Source organism: Aquarana catesbeiana, linkage group LG13 (assembly GCF_042186555.1).
Source record: "Aquarana catesbeiana isolate 2022-GZ linkage group LG13, ASM4218655v1, whole genome shotgun sequence".
Taxonomy (NCBI): domain Eukaryota; kingdom Metazoa; phylum Chordata; class Amphibia; order Anura; family Ranidae; genus Aquarana; species Aquarana catesbeiana.
The window spans coordinates 79056043-79075730 of NC_133336.1; the positions used below are offsets into that span (position 1 = coordinate 79056043).

The following is a 19688-nucleotide window of genomic DNA, read 5'->3' on the forward strand; positions in this document are numbered from 1 at the left end:
GCATTTGCAAGCATTAACCTCTTGGCATCCGCACTATAGCTGAATGACGGCCACAGCGCGGACCTGAATTTCCAGGAGGCCGTCATATGACGGCCTCCCCTGTGCATGCGCGCTGCACGCGCTGTGATCACCGAGTCACTGAGACTCGGGTGATCACCGATCCGAGTAAGGGGCCGGTCCTGGCCCCTTACCATGTGATCAGCTGTCAGCCAATGACAGCTGATCACATGATGTAAACAAAAGCTCGGTAATTGGCTTTTTTATCTCCTCACGCTAACAGCGTGAGGAGAAAAAAAAGCCAATCACCGGCTCATCTGCAAGGGACATCGGTCCCGAAGAGGAAGAGGTAATTATGCCTCATCTGTGCCACATGACAGTGCCCACAGTGCCCACCAGTGCCACCTATCAATGCCCATGAGTGCCACCTATCAATGCCCACAAGCGCCACCTATCAATGCCCACCAGTGGTGCCAATCAGTGCCATCTAGCAGTGCTGCCTATCAGTGTAACCGATCAATACCCATCCCTGCCCCCCATCAATGCCCATCACTGCCCCCTATCAGTGCCCATCACTGCCCCCCATCAGTGCCCATCACTGCCCCCCATCAGTGCCCATCACTGCAAACTATCAGTGCCACCTCATCAGCGTACATCAAAGAAGGAGAAAAATTACCCGTTTTAAAATCTACATAACAATATATTAAAAAAAAAAAAATCCTGTCTTTTTACATTTTTTTAACAAAAAATAAAAACCGCAGAGGTGATCAAATACCACCAAAAGAAAGCTCTATTTGTGAGAAAAAAATTATAAAAATTTCATTTGAGTACAGTGTTGTATGACCATGCAATTGTCATTCAAAGTGCGTCAGCGCTGAAAGCTGAAAATTGATCTGGATAGGAGGGGGGTTTAAGTGCCCAGTAAGCAAGTGGTTAAACAAGTTTCTAGCAAGCTTCAGCACTTCTTGCAGCTTATTGAAAGCCTGCTAGTGGAAATCAGCACTCCCATTAGGATCTGTGTACACCATTTACAAGCTGAAGCTGAATGGTACTTTAAAAGCTTCAACAAAGCTTGCTGAAAGCTTTTCAAATGCTTTGTCAAAGCTTGCTGTTCACACTGCTCTTATACAAGCTGAAGCCCATGTGAAACAGGCCATACAGTGGGACCATAGAAAATAAACACAGCCACCCTCTAACATGAAGTCCAATCACAGCAGCAAAAAAAAAAAAAAAAAATTGGAGATTTGGAGGAGGCTGAGCGCAATAGTTAGGAGTACATACTTGAATAGAATTTCTTTTTTAAACCAGAGTTTAGTGTTACCTTAAGTCTTCATGCACAATGCATGTACCATATGTTTTGTACAGATTTTGAAAATTGAATCAGCATAAAATACTTGCTTCCACAATAATAAAGGCATGAAAGAAAAAACAAAATAATCATATTCAGTAGATAATTCCCTATTAACACTTGAGCGTTTCGTACCTCAAAACTACAAAAACTCAACACTAAAATCCTACTGCCTTAAATGTTGCCTGTTTACACCTAAGTGCTGAGGCTTCTGTCACTAGATGTCTGCAGTCCAAAAAAAATACAGGACTTTCCTTTTAGGTAGAATTGGCATTTTTGGCACAGTTCTGTCCTATAGAAGCTCCTGTATGGCACATCGCTCCTAAAAAAACACACAAAAAAGAAAGCCTGAAAAAAGCGACAGAAAACACGAACACTTAGGCTCCATTCACACTTGTGGGACTCCAAAGTCGCATAATTTCCATTGTGACTTTACGATGCAACTTTGGATGGGTGCGACTTGGATGTGACTCTAGCTGTTGACTTGGCTTTGACAGTTGTACAACTGTCACACTGATAACATTAAGATGTGACTTTTGTGAGTTTACATTGCAATGTATTTCACGAAAGTCACACGAAAGCCGCATCAAAGTAGCTCAGGAACCTTTTTCAAGTCGCTGCAACTTTAAGTAGCATAGATTTGAAGTGCTGCGATTGAACTACACGGGCAGAGACTTGTCATGCAACTTTATAGGTTGCACAAGCCTGTCTCTTTAATAAAGTATATAATACAAACACACCCTATAATAAAAAGAAAGGGGGGGTAAAGAAAGACACCCCTGTGCCTGGAGTAATCAACAATGAGTACACAGGCATGTAAAAAGCTACCAAAACATGGAACAGTGACAATGCATCCAGCTAGAAGTCAATATTTAAACAAGCCTGTATGCAGCACAAAATTTTGATGGCGCTGTTCCTTTAACATCAGTTAATTAGCTTTCTGTTTTTAATGCATTCTCCTTCCCACTTCTCTGGCATTAGCTGTGATGCTTGGCAGCAAGGAGGCTGCTAGTAATTCCTAGAGTGCACAGTAAGCTGAGATTAATAGGGGATGTCTGTACAAATTACAGCTTTGATCTCTGTATTCTGACTAATTGTCAGGGGAAATTTTATAGTAAGTGGCAATAAGGAAATACATCTACTAAAATGTGGGCCAGTCACACCAGATGCATTGGGGCTACACTGTCTATTTTCAGAGCAGCTCTGGTGCATAAACAAGGCAAAATGCCTTGTTTCCAATGTTGTCTGTTTACACCACAGTGCGATGTGAACCACCGCATTGCAAAGCCACCATGGTGAATAGAACAGTTCTGCGGAGGAAAAAAAGTAAACAGTGCGATGTTCTGGGATCAGAGCGTTGGTATTGTATTTTCCAGCACACACAAGCAGCTGTGTAATCAGCTCTCTGGTGTAAACAGTCCCTCACTTACTACACTGATTTTTTTTCATTCCAGGTCTATACATATTTGGAAACTTTTAATAAAAGTATAATAATGGAATAATGGACAGAAGGGAAATTATTAACAACCCTGCTCCTAAAATCATGATGTTGCTTGTGTAATCTCATGAAAGCCATATACACTATATTGTCAAAAACATTGGGACGCCTGCCTTTACACACACATGAACTTTAATTGCATCCCAGTCTTAGTCTGTAGGGTTCAATATTGAGTTGGCAACAGCTTCAACTCTTCTGGGAAGGCTGTCCACAAGGTTTAGGAGTGTGTCTATGAGAATGTTTGCCCAAAGCGCATTTGTGAGGTCAGGCATTGATGTTGGTCTCCACTCTAATTCAGCCAAATGGTGTTACATCGGGTTGAGATCAGGACTCTGTGCAGGCCAGTGAAGTTCCTCCACCTCAAACCCGCTCATCCATATCTTTATGGACCTTGCTTTGTGCACTGGTGCGCAGTCATGTTGGAACAGGAAGGGACCATCCGCAAACTGTTCCCACAAAGTTGGGAACATGAAATTGTTCAAAATGTCTTGGTATGCTGATGCCTAAAGAGTTCCCTCTACGGGAGCTAAGGGGCCAAACCCAACCCCTGAAAAACAACCCCACACCATAATCCCTCCTCCACCAAATGATTTGGACCACTGCACAAAGCAAGTTCCATAAAGACATGGATGAGCGAGTTTGGGGTGGAGGAACTGGCATGTACCGAGTCCTGACCTCAACCTGATAGAACATCTTTGGGATGAATTAGAGCGGAGACTGAGAGCCAGGCCTTCTTGTCCAACATCAGTGCCTGACCTCACAAATGCGCTTTTGGAAGAATGGTCAAACATCCCCATAGACACACTCCTAAACCTTGTGGACAGCCTACCCAGAAGAGTTGAAGCTGTTATAGCTGCAAAGGGTGGGCCAACTCAATATTGAACCCTACGGACTAAGACTGGGATGCCATTAAAGTTAAGTTAGGTTATGTGCATGTAAAGGCAGGTTTAGGTAACAACTAATAAAAATTAAGAAATCCATTCTCTGCAGGATATTTTTTGTGAAATGTTAACACCACAAGCAATGATTTAGTGTACATGGAAATGTCAATCTAGCAGGTATCTGCAACTGCCAAAAGGACAAGCTTTCATAAACTTAGAACAGTGTCCTTAAAATTGTAGAAATTATGGAAAATTCATGTTACTCTTGTGTGATTGAGTGGTGATCCAGCCAGTATGTCTTTTATTTTTCAACTTTTAGGGGTTTTAGTGAGGTTATGTCAGAGAAGAATAAAAAAGGCATGATTTCCAAAATCCATGCTCTTTTCAACCACACAAGATGTGGCCCAACTGCCTTATAGACATGGGAGCAGGACCTAGGTGATTTTGTGGGAAAGACCTGGGAGTTATGTTTACAATCAATACCTCTTAGCTCAGTTTCATCATCATATAAGCTGTCACAACTATTTTTTCTACATAGAGCCTATCATACACCAATGCAACTTTTTAGATGGGGTAGACACGATTCTCCTTTATGCCCAAAGTGTTGTAGGGACGAGGGCGATTTATGACACCTGCTGTGGAAATGCACAAAACTATTTCACTATTGGAAAGAAGTTACGGACATTATTTCTGAAGTGTTTCAGATTAAAGTTCATTTTTTCCGTCTCCGTTATATATAAGGATTATCTGTCTTCTATATATATCTTGAAAACCAATAGCCCAATTTTGGATTTTTCTGCATGTCCCCACCAGGAAACACTGGGTGGATGAGGTCAAATCAATTTTGATCCGGGAAAAACTAACCTATCAACATAGAAATGCCTACCATAAATTCTTTCACTTTGACAAGCCTGGCTGGAAACACCAGGGCTGACCCCTCCGCAATTCGTTTTGGAGGTGTGATGGATTGTTTAGTCCCTTACGTGTGCTACTAATGACGTGAGCTGGGATACAGACTGGGAGGATGATATTGCACAGAACAGTTGCTTTCCTCCTCTTCTGGCAGTCTTTGCCGGTACAGTTTGTCCGCTTCTACCTCCTCTTGGTGCTTCCCATAGCAAACCAGGTGCTAAGATGGCATCAGTGCATGGGCTGTCCTGAGCCAGGCTGTGTGCGTTTATAGATACACACAGTGACAGTAAGTCACACCCCCTCTCCCCCCTAACAGGAGTTTGACTGACAACAGCAGGAGTCTATGGTACCGTTGCCCTCAGTTTTCCCTTTGAAAGCAATCAATTCCTCGCCACTCCCAGGAGCAAAGAAAATCAAGCCCTGTGCAAGTTGCGAGTCAATCCTACTAAGAGTTTACAGAGGGCTGAGGACTCTCCTCTTGCTCCAGTGTGACACTGCTAGGTGCCTGAATGGCGAAGCAGCAGCTCTGACAAGCGGGATGATGGAAAGTGAGTCACATGCTCCCCATACCTGTCAGGAACATGTAAATGCTCCTGTTCCATGACAGCTGCTGTTTTTGGCTGTGATGCATTCTCCTTGTCTGCCTGTCCACCTGCAAGGTTATTGATATAGCCTGCACTTTTATCTTGTTTTACGTTTACTATTTTGGATTTTTATGAAAATTCTTTCAGTGTTCAGCTTGCATACAAAAGGAGGGGGGGGGGGTTATTGTTATTTTTGCGCTGATTGCACCCTCTGCTTTTCAACCCTGATTTAACTGGTTCCCGACCGGCTCCTGTAGATATACGTCAGCAGAATGGCACGGCTGCGCAAAGTAACGTACCCGTACGTTACTTTGAATTTGCCGCCGCGTGCGCCCCGCGTTCGCCGTGAGTCGGGTCGCGGGTCCCGCGGACTTGATCGCCGCGGGCATACCCGTGATCACCTCACAGAGAGGACGAACCGGGAGATGCCGTTGTAAACAGCATCTCCCCGTTCTGCCTAGTGACAATGTCACTCGATCTCTGCTCCCTGTCATCGGGAGCAGAGATCAGTGACATCACACACACAGCCCATCCCCCTGGCAGTTAGAATCACTCCCCTAGAACATACCTAACCCCTCCCCGCCCCCTAGTGGTTAACCCCTTCAATGCCAGTGTCATTTACACAGGAATCAGTGCATTTTTATAGCACTGATTGCTGTATAAATGACAATGGTCCCAAAAATCCGTAAAAAATGTCCAATGTGTCCTCCATAATGTCGCAGTCACAATAAAAATCGCTGATCGCCGCCAAAACTAGTAAAAAAAAAAAAATTATTAATAAAAATGCCATAAAACTATCCCCTATTTTGTAAACGCTATAACTTTTGCGCAAACCAATCAATAAATGCTTATTGCGTTTTTTTTTTACCAAAAATATGTAGAAGAATACGGATCGGCCTAAACTGAGGAAAAAAATGGTTTTTAATATATTTTTGGGGATATTTTTCATAGCAAAAAGTAAAAAATAATGCGTTGTTTTCAAAATTGTTGCTCTTATTTTGTTTATAGCGCAAAAAAGAAAAAAAAAAAAAAAAAAAATCGCAGAGGTGATCAAATACCACCAAAAGAAAGCTCTATTTGTGGGATAAAAAGGACGTCAATTTTGTTTCGGAGCCACGTCGCACGAACGCGCAATTGTCAGTTAAAGCGACGCAGTGCCGAATCGCAAAAAGTGCTCTGGTCAGGAAGGGGATAAATCCTTCCGGGGCTGAAGTGGTTAAGCCAGCCAAGCCTGCAGTCCATGCTTGTAATAGTATTTGTAACACGTGCTCTAAGCTCCTTGTTTGTCTGCTCTGCCTGCTAGTTTGGATTCCCTTGTTGACAACCTCAGACCGGTTAAAGATTATGCTCAGAACTCAGCCTGCCCTAACCCCGAGCTGTCACGGACCACTCTGCCTGTCTACCAACCCCAAATGCATGTTTGCTGTGCTCAGTTTGCCTCTGACCTGGTGTGGTAGCCAGGCACTATAGCATTTTGTATATGACCTGGGGGCAATGGAGTACCAGGAGGCCTGCTTGTCTTAAGGGAAAGGGGGCTGCTAAAGGTGAAGAACACAGAAGCTAGCAATAGTGCCTGACCACCTGAGTTAGGGGTAAGAGTCACAATACCTAGAACTACCAGGCGTCTCTCTTCATTCTTGGAGGCAGAAATGAGAGGGGGGGGGGGGGGTAAAGTGATCGTGGGTATGTGCAGTCAGGTAGGCAGCAGTTGGGCAAATCAAAAGCTCACTTAATCTAGATGTAGCAAGTGACAAATTACTGACCTTGGCAGAGGCGACAGACATCTGTGACTTCTTGCCCATTGACTGTGCAGAGAGCTCCTGAGATTGGCCGCAGTTCTACAACTCCAAAGTTGTTCTCGATTATACAGTGATCCTGCTCAATGCGTTCACCCTGTAACACTAACAGCCAAAAAAGCAAAGTCAGTATATTTCTCAATCTTGGTCAGCAACATAAGCCATTGTTCCATAGTTTGGACCTTTAACATCCCCACAGGCCTAGAGTTCCCCAAGGAAGGAAAAATAATTCCTAGATAAGTTTAGGTGTGCTTATATTTTATTGGATGACATGCAGCATTCACTTCTAAAGAATTGAAATGCGAAGTTAAAGAAAATCTTTCAAGAAAACTGCCTTTTCAGAAATCTTCTATGGTAGTTGCCTGACTTATATGCTGCCCCTCAGCTTTCTGAGCTATTAACCCAGAACAAGTATCCAGATAAGGACATCTTACTATATCCTGGCTTTTCTGATCCGTATACTAGTTCTAGGTCAGGAATATTAAATCTAGTGTTCAGCATAGCAGGAAAGCAAACAACATTTTCAGAAGAAGGCCAGCATTGGAAGTCCTCACATTTCTCCGACCACAGGTTTACTTTACTACTCCAAAACAGCTCACCACTGTGAGTCCAAGGGAACTAGACTGTTTAGGTTATGAAGATTTAAAAAAAAAAAAAAAAGAATATAAGACAAGGGTCTGAGTTGGCCAAAGTAAACATCAGATTCTAGATGTAATTATCCTAGCACAGACCAGAAATTAAAAGTTATTTACAAAATTGAAAGACGTTAATGGAGGGTGTAATGAGGATAGATGGGGGGAGGGTTATGGCAGGTGACAAGAAGGTTCCCATGTTGCAAACAACCATTGGAAATTATAGTGCTATTTGTACTACTTAAAAAGATATGCAAAACACCAGAGCAACATGTAATAATGCATTAAAGTGTTTGTTCACCAATGCCAGAAGTCTGCCAAGCAAAATAGGCGAGTTGGAAGCTCTGGTGTACGAGGAGAGCTATGATGTAATCGGTATTGCTGAATCTTGGCTTCATTCCTCACATGACTGGGCTATTAATATTCCTGGCTATGCACTCTTTCGAAGAGAGAGGGGGAAAAGGTAAGGTGGCGGGGTCTGTCTCTATGTGGGAAGTGATCTCAAAGCGAGTGTTAATGAGGACCTAATTGAGTTAGAGTGTGATGTGGCTAAATCATTATGGGTGGAACTATATGTGCGTAGTTCAAAGTTAATCATTGGAGTTTGTTATAGACCACCTAATGTTAATGAGGAGGTGGAGACTCAGCTCCTTGCACAGATAGAAAGGGCTGCAAGGGCTGGACCGGTGATAATAATGGGGGATTTTAACTACACAGAAATTGACTGGAGTAATGGCACTGCTGGAACAGCTAAAGGGCAAAAATTTATAAACCTATTACAGGACAATTTTATGGTCCAGTTTATTTAGGCCCCAACTAGGAATGATGTTCTGTTGGACCTGGTAATCTCTAACCATGCAGAGCTTATTACTAATGTTCATATAAAGGAACATCTGGGTAGCAGTGAACATAACATGATTTCATTTGATGTTAGCTGTAAGCAAAAAACACATACGGGAAAGATAAAAACACTTAACTTTAAGAGAGCAAATTTTCCAAGGATGAGGGCTGCTCTCAAAGACTTAGACTGGGAGGAAATATTGGCATTGATGAACACAGAACAGGAATGGGAATTCTTCAAAAAGACTGTTTGTGAACTTACTGCAAAGTATATTCCCATGGGCAATACGTTTAAAAGCCTAAAAATAAAACCTATGTGGCTCATGGCCAAAGTTAAAAAAGCTATAAACAATAAGAAAAGAGCTTTTAAAAAATATAAAAATGAACGAACACTATTGTTGTTTAAATGTTACAAAGAATATAACAGAATATGTAAAAAGGAAATCAAGGACACAAACATTCAGAAAGAAGGACAAATTGCAAAAGATAGTAGGACAAACCCCTAAGAATTATTCAAATATATTAATAGTAAAAAGGTCATGTCTGAGAATGTAGGCCCTTTTCAAAATAATCTAGAGTGGGTGACTGGGGACAAAGAGAAGGCAATTTTTTTAAATACATTCTTCAGTTCTGTGTATACAAAGGAGCATGGGGGAGCTAAAGTCCATAATCGGGATGGTACTGACACAGCCCCAAATGATCCACAATGGCTCAAAATTGATAGGGTCCAGAAATATTTAGACAGAATAAAGGTGAATAAAGCACCTGGACCAGATGGTATCCACCCACGGATCCTAAAAGAATTGTGCTCTGTCATTTCGAAGTTTCAGTTGGGGAGATACTGGAGAGTTTAATAAAAGACCACATAGAAGAGTTCTTGCAGGAAAAAAAATATTTTAAGCAACAGACAGCATGGATTCATGAAAGACAGAAGTCAAACAAATCCAATTTCTTTTTATGATGAGGTAAGTGAAACCTTGGACAGAGGGGTGGCTGTGGACGTGGTATACTTGGATTTTGCAAAAGCGTTTGCTGCAGTTCCCCACACATGGCTCATGTGTAATGTAAAGTCTACATGCTTGGAAAGATCAGTTTGTAAATGGATAGAAAACTGGCTAAAAGACTGAATTCAGAGAATAGTGGTTAATGATTCTTATTCTGAATGGTCTAAGGTTATCAGTGGTGTACCCCAAGGTTCAGTGTTGGGACCCTTACTTTTTAATATCTTTATAAATGATATGGTGTCTGGGATTAAAAGTATCATTTCAGTCTTTGCAGATGACTCCAAGTTATGCAATGGAATAACGTCCTTACAGGATGTCTCCAATTTACAAGCCAACCTTAATGCACTGTCTAATTGGGCAACTATGTGGCAGATGAGGTTTAATGTTGATAAATGTAAAGTTATGCACTTAGGGCTAAGAATATGCATGCATCATACATACTAGGGGGGATAAAACTGGGGAGATTCGTAGTTGAGAAGGATCTGGGGGTTTTGGTAGATCATAAGCTCAATAATAGCATGCAATGCCAAGCTGCGGTTTCCAAAGCAAGCAAAGTTCTTTCTTGTATTAAGAGAGGTATGGACTGTATAGAGAGAGATATAATTTTGCCCCTGTACAAATCATTAGTAAGACCTCATCTGGAATATGCAGATTAGTTTTGGGCACCAGTTCACAAAAAGGATATTGGGGACCTGGAGGAAGTGCAGAGAAGGGCAACCAAACTGATAAGAGGAATGGAGAAACTCAACTATGAGGAAAGATTAGAGGAACTGAATAAACATGTACAAATATATAAGGGGTCCATATAGTGAACTTGGTGTTGAGTTATTCACTTTACGGTCAACACTGAGGACAAGGGGGCACTCTTTACGTCTAGAGGAAAAGAGATTTCATCTCCAAATATGGAAAGGTTTCTACACAGTAAGAGCTGCGAAAATGTGGAATAGACTCCCTCCAGAGGTGGTTCTGGCCAGCTCAGTAGATTGCTTTAACAAAGGCCTGGATTCTTTCCTAAATGTACATAATATAATTTGGTACGGAAAATTTATAGGTAAAGTTGATCCAGGGAAAACCCGATTGCCTCTTGGGGGATCAGGAAGGAATTTTTTCCCCTGCTTTAGCAAATTGGATCATGTTTTGCTGGGGTTTTCGCCTTCCTCTAGATCAACTTTGGGTATAGGATTGGGTACATGGGATTGTGTGATATTATTAATGAATTAATTTATTTTTATGGTTGAACTAGATGGACTTGTGTCTTTTTTCAACCTGACTAACTATGTAACTATGAAAGACTTTTTGCATTTTTTTAAATTTTGGTGATTAAGCTGGGTTCTAAATGGGAAAAATGCACTGAAAATACTGAACCTAAATTGGTCTGTAAAAAAAAACTCTTGCTGCAATCACTCAAGTTTTATGACACCATAGAAGAAGCCATCCACTACAAAAAAACAAATATTTCATTATTCAATGGAGTTGATCCTGGTAACAAAATTAGGGCAATTGAAGAAGAAATGTCAGCACTTGAGTGCCCAGACTTATCTACTTACCCGCTGCAGTCATTATAGCCCTCCTTATTAAATTGTACATACATTTTATAATATGGATACAATGTAATATAACCAACACAGTTGCTAGGTAGCTGCTAACCATTTCATTGGTGCTCGGAAGTCTAGCTTCCCTACAGCAGTCTCTCCCATACAGGAACTGTACACTGGCACTGCCATTAATGCAGTGTTTAGAATGGTGCACTCGGGCTTCCTTGCCTACCAAAACTGATGGCCATGTTCGGAGGCCCAGGACTTTTAGATGAACCTAGAAAAATCTTGCAGACCAATTCCCAGGCTGAGCTTGTTGCTTTCCCACCAACTGTTATACTTTTGGTGTTCACTTGTAGTATAAAAGTAGGCACAAAAGCATAATTCAAGCTGAACGCATGATCATTTCATAACTATTATTCGACTGACAAAAGAAGCGAGGTCACTTCGGCCTGACTGGTCAGCCTATCATTTAATGCATATAGAAGCATAGTGTCTCTTGGTTTCAAAATAGTGATAATTGTTCCCCAAATCAAAGCGTATTTTTTTTTTATTTGACTGATCGAGACCAACCTCTTGTTGGATGTCACTTGTGGTTTTAAACTCTTATGCCGTGTACACACGAGCGGACTTTTGACGGACTAAACTCCGAACCACTTTTTGACGGACTTTCAACAGAGTTCCGATGGCGTTCCAACGCAACGGATTTGCCTACACATGATCACACCAAAGTCCGATTGATTCAAATGTGATGACGTACGACCGGACTAGACTAGGGAAGTTCATAGCCAGTAGCCAATAGCTGCCCTTGCGTCATTGTTCGTCTGTCGGACTAGCATACAGAAGAACTAATTTTTTGACCGGACTCGAGTCCGTCAGAAAGATTTGAAACATGTTCTATTTCTGAAGTCCATCTGATTTTTCGACAGCAAAGGTCCAATGAAGCCCACACACGATCGAATTGTCCTGCGGATTCGTTCCGTCGGACCTTTGCTGTCGAAAAGTCCAGTCGTGTGTACACGGCATAAAGGTTATTTTACCTTAATGCATGCCACTACCTGTTCCCCTTTCCTTCCTAAACATTTTCTCCATCGATCCAGCTCTGTGCCTGTCTTGCAACTCTTCTCTCCTCTCTCAGTGCTCTCAAAGCTTTGTTGAGAGCAGCAGGAACCCTCCGCTCCTGCTGCTGTCAGTTAAATCCTGTGAGGAGGTAGCGGGGAGGGCAAGGCAGAGCTGCGCTGTGTGCGTCTGTGCACAGCCCGGCTCAGGAGCATGCCCGCACGGTTAATCCCATAGCAGATGGCTTGCTATGGGGAAACATACAAAAGAGGAGGAGCAGAGTGTGCCAGTGGGGGACCCCAGAAGAGGTGGTGGGGGGTTGCTCTGTCTAATACCCTTACACAGATCAGGTAGGGGTAACTTTCTTTTTAAATTGTTAAAAGTAAAAAAAAAAAAAAAATGAAGGCTTAGAATCATTTTAATCTGCAGCACACTGAATTTAATATCTGCGAATTAGACCTTTGTCAAAGTTCTAAAGCTACTAGACTGATTGTGGTAGTTGTATGTGGTCACTCCCCTTTACAAAGAAACTGAACTCTATAAGCTGTACCCCATTATTAACTTTCCATGCTTTGTTCTGCACTGTGTCCATTCTGGTAGAGGCAGGGCTTTGCTTCCTCATGTCAGAACCTCCAGCAAAGAGAACAGGGAGCAGCACAATAGCGACATCAAATCTCACTCCAAATCTCCTAACAGTCAGAGGCAGCTGTGCCTTAGATCTCACACTGCAGATATACAGCTATTGTATGAAGCTGTAAGCACAGGAGTGCCTAGGTACCCTCACATACCAGGAAGTGCACTGCTATTTTCAGGAGGAATTCAGCACAAAAGGTACATTTTCAGGGTACAGTTTAGTCATAATTAACATTTCTAGGTGTTTTCTCCTTAACAGAGCAAGTCTTCCCTTTTTGAATTCAGGTCTACTTTACTATCTTCAAGACTATACATGTGCTGAAAGGTTTTGAGCACAAACCTAAGATTTGATTCCTGTCCCCTAGCATGCACCTATAAGATACCTGTTTTGGATCAGACTTATAAGAAGACTAAATCCATCCCAAAATGCATATTTTAATTATATCAAAATCCTTTAGACCAACCCTCCTCTGCAATGCATTAGGTGCCCCTTAAGGTACAGGACGATTATATTATAACTCTCCAACCTGCATTTAATCTAGACTTAATGGCTGAACAAAATTATAGAGCATCCTAGAATACGATTTTAAGGAAATTGTCACCTCTACAATTTTGTTTTATTACTGAACGTTAGCTGCAGCGAGCAAACAAACAATGATTGCATCAATTCATTCAATAAGCTGCGACTTCTGGCATTAATCCTAAATAAAACAGTATATACATTCGTACACATCCACACCAAAATCAGGGCCAGAAAATATTAGCTGTTGTTAAAATTTAAATTAAATGAACATATCTTGCCACACGTTGCCTTTAAATCTGCAATACACTAGTTAGTACTGAATGCAGTTAAAATACTGAATTGTCTGGAAATAGGTCAAAGCACAGAATCTGGCATACATAAACAGCCTTTTTTCTTACCTATATCATGATCACCCTTTCCGATGTTCGTTGTTCCCTCCTAGACAATCACAGAACAGGAAATCGAAGCAGTCAGTGAATGAAATGGACAAAATAGATGACAGATTTGCACCTCAAACACAGACACCTCGTTGAGCACCACACAACTACAACCGCAAAGCCTTTGTCTAAACATTCACAATGTGGAACACAAGGCAATCCATTTTACCTTCTCAGGAATACCAAGACAGCAGAGCCTAATGAATGCTAAGCAGAAATGACAAGAAAAGCCTCATCTATCAGCCAGGGAGAGCCGGAGCAAAAAGAGAGAGAGAGAAATAGGAGAAGATCGAAATTAGTATGCCGTGTAAAATATTTTCCTTTTTCCTAGCTTTAACAACAAATCCTGTGACAGCCTTGGGCATTCAAGGGGAGTCCCCAGACACTGTGGGTCTGATAATAGAAAGAGCCTGAATTCGTGTATATTAGCCAATTGCTTGTTTAGGTTGTAATTTTTTCTTTTAAAACCAAAAAGTGCCCCTCGCATATGCACGCAAAATGCAATTATTACCGAAAACAGTTTACATAATTAGCTAATGCTATTATATTAAATGAGTATAACGGTGATTATAACAATTAACACACACTCAGATGTTAGCAATTGTAGTCTTGCAGTGCTGGGGCTGTAGGCTCAATAAAATCCAAGACACTATCTGCAGGGAGTTTGTGTAAGGTTTCTTTGGGGGCCCAGTTTTCTTTCACAGACCTTAAGCATAATCTATGCTTATCAGTTTTAATTGGCTGTAGAAAATTAACCCCTGTCAGGGACCTGCAGTATGATGGCTGATGGATGTCCTTTGAAAATATCTGAAGAAAATGTAAGAAAAATATACTGCTATGCAAGTTTAAAGAGTAAGTTCACCTTTAGAGGAAAATCTGTAAGGTGAACTTACACAGGACCCCCTCCTCACCCCCCCCCCCCCCAGTCCCGCTGGCCTGGAGCGCAGCGATCTCCTGTTCTGAGCCCTGCTATAGCCGCGTCACGGGTCCGGGGCTGAGAAATCCCTGCAGCTTAATCTCCAAAACGTACCCTGTCAGGAGGTACGTTTAGGAGCATTCTAATTGTGATGGTGCCATTGTGACGGTGCTGACCAATCAGAACCCACGTAGCCCATCCTGTCAGTGGGGAAGAAGAAAAGTGAAAGTGAAAACTGAAGGGATTTCTAAGCCCCGGATCCGTGATGCAGCTATAGCAGGGCTCAGAACAGGAGATTGCCTTGCTCCAGGTCAGCGGGACTGAGGGGGGGGGGGATGGGGGGGGGGGGGGGTTCTATGCAAATTCACCTTACAGATTTTTCTGTAAAGATGAACTTACCCTTTAATTTTATTTACCCAGATTAAATGTAAATTACCAGGTTATATTACTGTAAATAAACACATACAGGACGATCACCTAAAAATAGGTTCTCTCTAACGTTAGGTTAGTTAAAAGACACCAGGTTACTCTGTTGAACACCCACCAGCTTTGTAACATTTCCTGTAATTGAAATAAAAATTGATCCACATGGAGCAAGGCATACTGGCAAAAGGGGGCCCATGGTTTTCACCAGATGTGTTCATACAGTATCTCACAAAAGTGAGTACACCCCTCACCTTTTTGTAAATATTTTTATTATATCTTTTCATGTGACAACACTGAAGAAATTACACTTTGCTACAATGTAAAGTAGTGAGTGTACAGATGCTCAATGGGGTTTAGGTCTGGAGACATGCTTGGCCAGTCCATCACCTTTACCCTCAGCTTCTTTAGCAAAGCAGTGGTCGTCTTGGAGGTGTGTTGGGGGTCGTTATGTTGGAATACTGCCCTATGGCCCAGTCTCTGAAGGGAGGGGGATCATGCTCTGCTTCAGTATGTCACAGTACATGTTGGCATTCATGGTTCCCTCAATGAACTGTAGCTCCCCAGTGCCGGCAGCACTCACGCAGCCCCAGACCATGACACTCCCACCACCATGCTTGACTGTAGGCAAAACACACTTGTCTTTGTATTCTTCACCTGGTTTCCACCACACAAGCTTGACACCATCTGAACCAAAATATGTTAATCTTGGTCTCATCAGACCACAGGACATGGTTCCAGTAATCCGTGTCCTTAGTCTGCTTGTCTTCAGCAAACTGTTTGCAGGCTTTCTTGTGCATCATCTTTAGAAGAGGCTTCCTTCTGGGACGACAGCCATGCAGACCAATTTGATGCAGTGTGCGGAGTATGGTCTGAGCACTGACAGGCTGACCTCCCACCCCTTCAACCTCTGCAGCAATGCTGGCGGCACTCATACATCTATTTCCAAAAGACAACCTCTGGATATGACGCTGAGCATGTGCACTCAACTTCTTTGGTCGTCCATGGCGAGGCCTGTTCTGAGTGGAACCTGTCCTGTTAAACCCCTGTATGGTCTTGGCCACCGTGCTGCAGCTCAGTTTCAGGGTCCTGGCAATCTTCTTATAGCCTAGGCCATCTTTATGTAGTGCAACAATTTTTTTTTTCAGATCCTCAGAGTTCTTTATCATGAGGTGCCATGTTGAACTTCCAGTGACCAGTAAGAGAGAGTGAGACCGAAAACACCAAATTTAACACCAAGATAACACCAAACACACCTGAGACCTTGTAACACTAATGAGTCACATGACATCGGCGAGGGAAAATGGCTAATTATCCCAATTTGGTGTGTACTCACTTTTGTTGCCAGCAGTTTAGACATTAATGGCTGTGTGTTGAGTTATTTTGAGGGGACAGCAAATTCTCACTGCTATACAAGCTGTACACTCACTACTTTACATTGTAGCAAAGTGTCATTTCTTCAGTGTTGTCACATATAAAATAAAAATATAATTTAATAAAATATTTACAAAAATGTTTAGGTGTATTCACTTTTGTGAGATACAGAACTATAAGAAAAAGGCTTAAGCCTGGTACACACTAGTTTCTTTTGTGCAATCCAATGGGTTGCATGGAAGAAAAAAAAACAAACAAAAAAAAACTGTCAGCTCCGGTCGGAGCCGCTGTACTGATGATCGGATATTAGTGCAGTGATCTCCCCCGCTGAGCTGTTTTGACAGGGGGGCGGCCCCCCCGCTGCCAGAACACTCCGATCAGCGCTCTCGGTCATTGGCTGAGAGCGCTGATCGGGAGTTGGTTGGCTGCTGGTTTTCCAGCATGCACGTCTGACAGAAGCCAACCGAACGGCCGTTTTTTTTTTTAACCGCCCGATGTCTCTCGACATTCTGCCTGTGTGTACCCGGCTTTATACCCAGAACTGGACTATGGTATATGTCATTACCTTTAGCTGATAAATCACCACTCCAGTGCTAAGGATATCATCATCCATAGCAATGAGATGAGGTAAACCAGAATCAATGGTCACTCTGGATTTCCCGTGGTCGATGTCCACATTATATTGCTCCATAAGGGCTGCTTTATCTGTCCACTTGTCTGTCCAGTCCTTGGTGAGCTGCTCAATCTGTAAACACATAAAAGTAAAACATAAAAAACGCTATTCTGAAGGAATTAATGGGTTCACCTGATCTACTTGTTGTACATATAGGAATTTACCACAGGAAATGGGTTTCGAGCCAAATGGCTCAGTTTACAAAGCAACTCTGGAAATGCAGATGTGGAAGGGAAGGGGGGTACACAGAGCACAGATTACATGCAGGACCACAGTGGCCTCCTATATTCAGCTTCTGTATGCAAACAGCCCAACAGTATAGATTTAATGCTGTTATTTGCATCCAGGTTCTATTAAGTATCTAAATTCTAGAATGTGTTGATAGAAGAACTAGGAAAAATTACATCAAAGGCACAATTTTGATTTGCAGGATGAGCTTACTTAAATGACAACACAAAGTAGGAGTAAGGGCATTTAGCAACAAAGGAAGTACTGCAACCCCCAAATCCCATAAGGATAGACAGGATGAGATCAAGACATCTGTGTCCGGACTCATGTAGTAATAAATGTCCAAAATCCAATGAAGAGAGTAAAAATCTGTCACCAGGATGTCTTGGCATTAAAAATTGATATCTTTATTTAATCCAAACCATAAAAAGGAATCAATCCATAAAAATGTACACGTTTCAGTCTCCTACATGGGCATTTACCTTAGGTTGGTACATGGCTTTTTTTTTTTTTTAAGTTTTATTTCTCCATATTTTTATTAGTGATCAGCCCCCCCCCCCCAATCATCTTTTAATAATTTTTCTAATATCTTATTTATTTATGAAAGGCTTTGAGCATAACAGCAATACAAAAGCACAAAGTGTTCACCCGCAATGCCACAAATTTAATCACAATGCTGTTTTATAGCATGAATATTTAAAAAGTGGAACTAGACAATCGTGTTAGCAAATGGTATGGACAAATAAGCACATTAAAACAGAAAACCTACAAATCTGTACAAAAATTTGGGTTGACCCAAACATTAAACTCAAGAAAATGGAAAGATAGCACCGAACCCGTGAGGTTATCCTATTGGTGTTGCTCTTTAACAATATTGTAATGATGTTAGTTTAGGTGATCTGGTTAGGCAATGTTGAGCCAATTTTAATGTAAAAAAAAAAAATCAAATGCCTGCCAGTTACATAACAAGGGGGAGGAATTAATTATGTCATTTAAGGTATCTCATAAGAGCACAGTGCCATGTTGTGGACAGATGAAGCACATCACCAAAAAAAAAAAATTGTTAAATGAACAAAACAGAACACGTGCGCATCTAGAATAACTTGATTAATCCTAACAGGACTTTCCAACAAAGCCAATAGTCATACAAGTACAGGATCAGATCAAATATAATTCATATACCCACCTTTAATTCATTCTGTCGTACCATTTCCGTAAGATTCCCATCTCTTTCTTCACTGAATGCAGGGCTAATGGCTCTCTGGTATAAGAAAAAACATTACAATTCCACAGATACATTATATACAGATGGAAAAAGGCACATTTGGATGTATAAACCAGCTTACCTTTCTAGACTAAGACCCCTTTCACACTGAGGTGCTTTTCCAGCGCTTTCACGCTAAAAAAGCTAATGAAAACCTATTTCCATTAGAATCAATGAATGCTTTTACAATGGGGCAGTGCGCTGGCAGGGCAGTGAAAAAATGCCCTCTCCATTGAAATGAATGGAAAGCTCTTCAAAAGTGCTCAGTGTTTTGCTGCCAGTTTAGAAGCGCCTCAGTGTGAAAGGTGCCTAACTAGATGCTAACATTGTGTAATACTTGATCTAACATCAAAACATTGCTCCATTCAGAGCTTAGAAATTTTAGTCCATTAAAAATTGAAACATAACTTTTTGCATATAGATACAGCAATATAGACCAGCCCACAACACTGCTTATATTGTAGACCAGGCCATGCCACTGCTTCAAAATGACTGGGCTCATCCTCTAGTGTTCTGCAAACCAAATGCTCTGCCAATAAGCATTGTAGGTATTCCAGCATCAACCACTTGGCGTTTGAAGGTAAACGCTCCAGGGCTGTCATCCACATCCTTGCTTTCACTGCTCTGTCAGTAACTGATCTTGAACAAATATATGAATATCAAGTGTCAGGACAGTGACATAAACATGCTTGTTCCAGGTCAACAACTCACCAGTGAGGCTAGAATAGGGCTTACAGCTTCAAAAATAAGTCAGCAATTAGCTTAGCTTCCATATATCGATTATGACATAGTCCCTTTAATCTGAGTCCTGTGTAATCTCCTGCATCCACAGCACACAGAGCACATTGCAGGGTCAAAAGTGGTGCAATTCTGTAGCACCAACCACATTCAACATTCCATGACAGGTTTGACTATGATTAATGGCTGGAGAGAAAACTGAATTTTTTACACTTTTTGTAGGTGAGAGACAGTAAGGGTCAACCGTGCATGTGTTTGAGAGTAGCTATTCTGCATCATAGGTAGGACTTCTCAGACCACAACTGGCAAAAAAAAAGGCTGCAATGAACTGGTGCACTAAGACAATGTCTAAATGAAATGCTCAAATACTCAGCATGTACATTATGATCTCTG

The 19688-nt window shown here is 41.7% G+C and overlaps 1 protein-coding gene across 2 annotated transcripts in view; it reads right to left on the reverse strand.

Annotated features, from left to right (window-relative positions):
- STARD9 (StAR related lipid transfer domain containing 9) overlaps positions 1-19688 on the reverse strand; it is a 241619-nt gene that overhangs the window by 85005 nt on the left and 136926 nt on the right. For both annotated transcript variants that reach the window (XM_073610372.1, XM_073610370.1), the window contains exons 15-18: positions 18480-18554; positions 16958-17137; positions 13641-13680; positions 6984-7121 (exon numbers count right to left, since the gene is read on the reverse strand). In XM_073610372.1, the coding sequence (XP_073466473.1) occupies positions 6984-7121; positions 13641-13680; positions 16958-17137; positions 18480-18554 (433 nt within the window). The remainder of the gene's footprint in view (positions 1-6983; positions 7122-13640; positions 13681-16957; positions 17138-18479; positions 18555-19688) is intronic.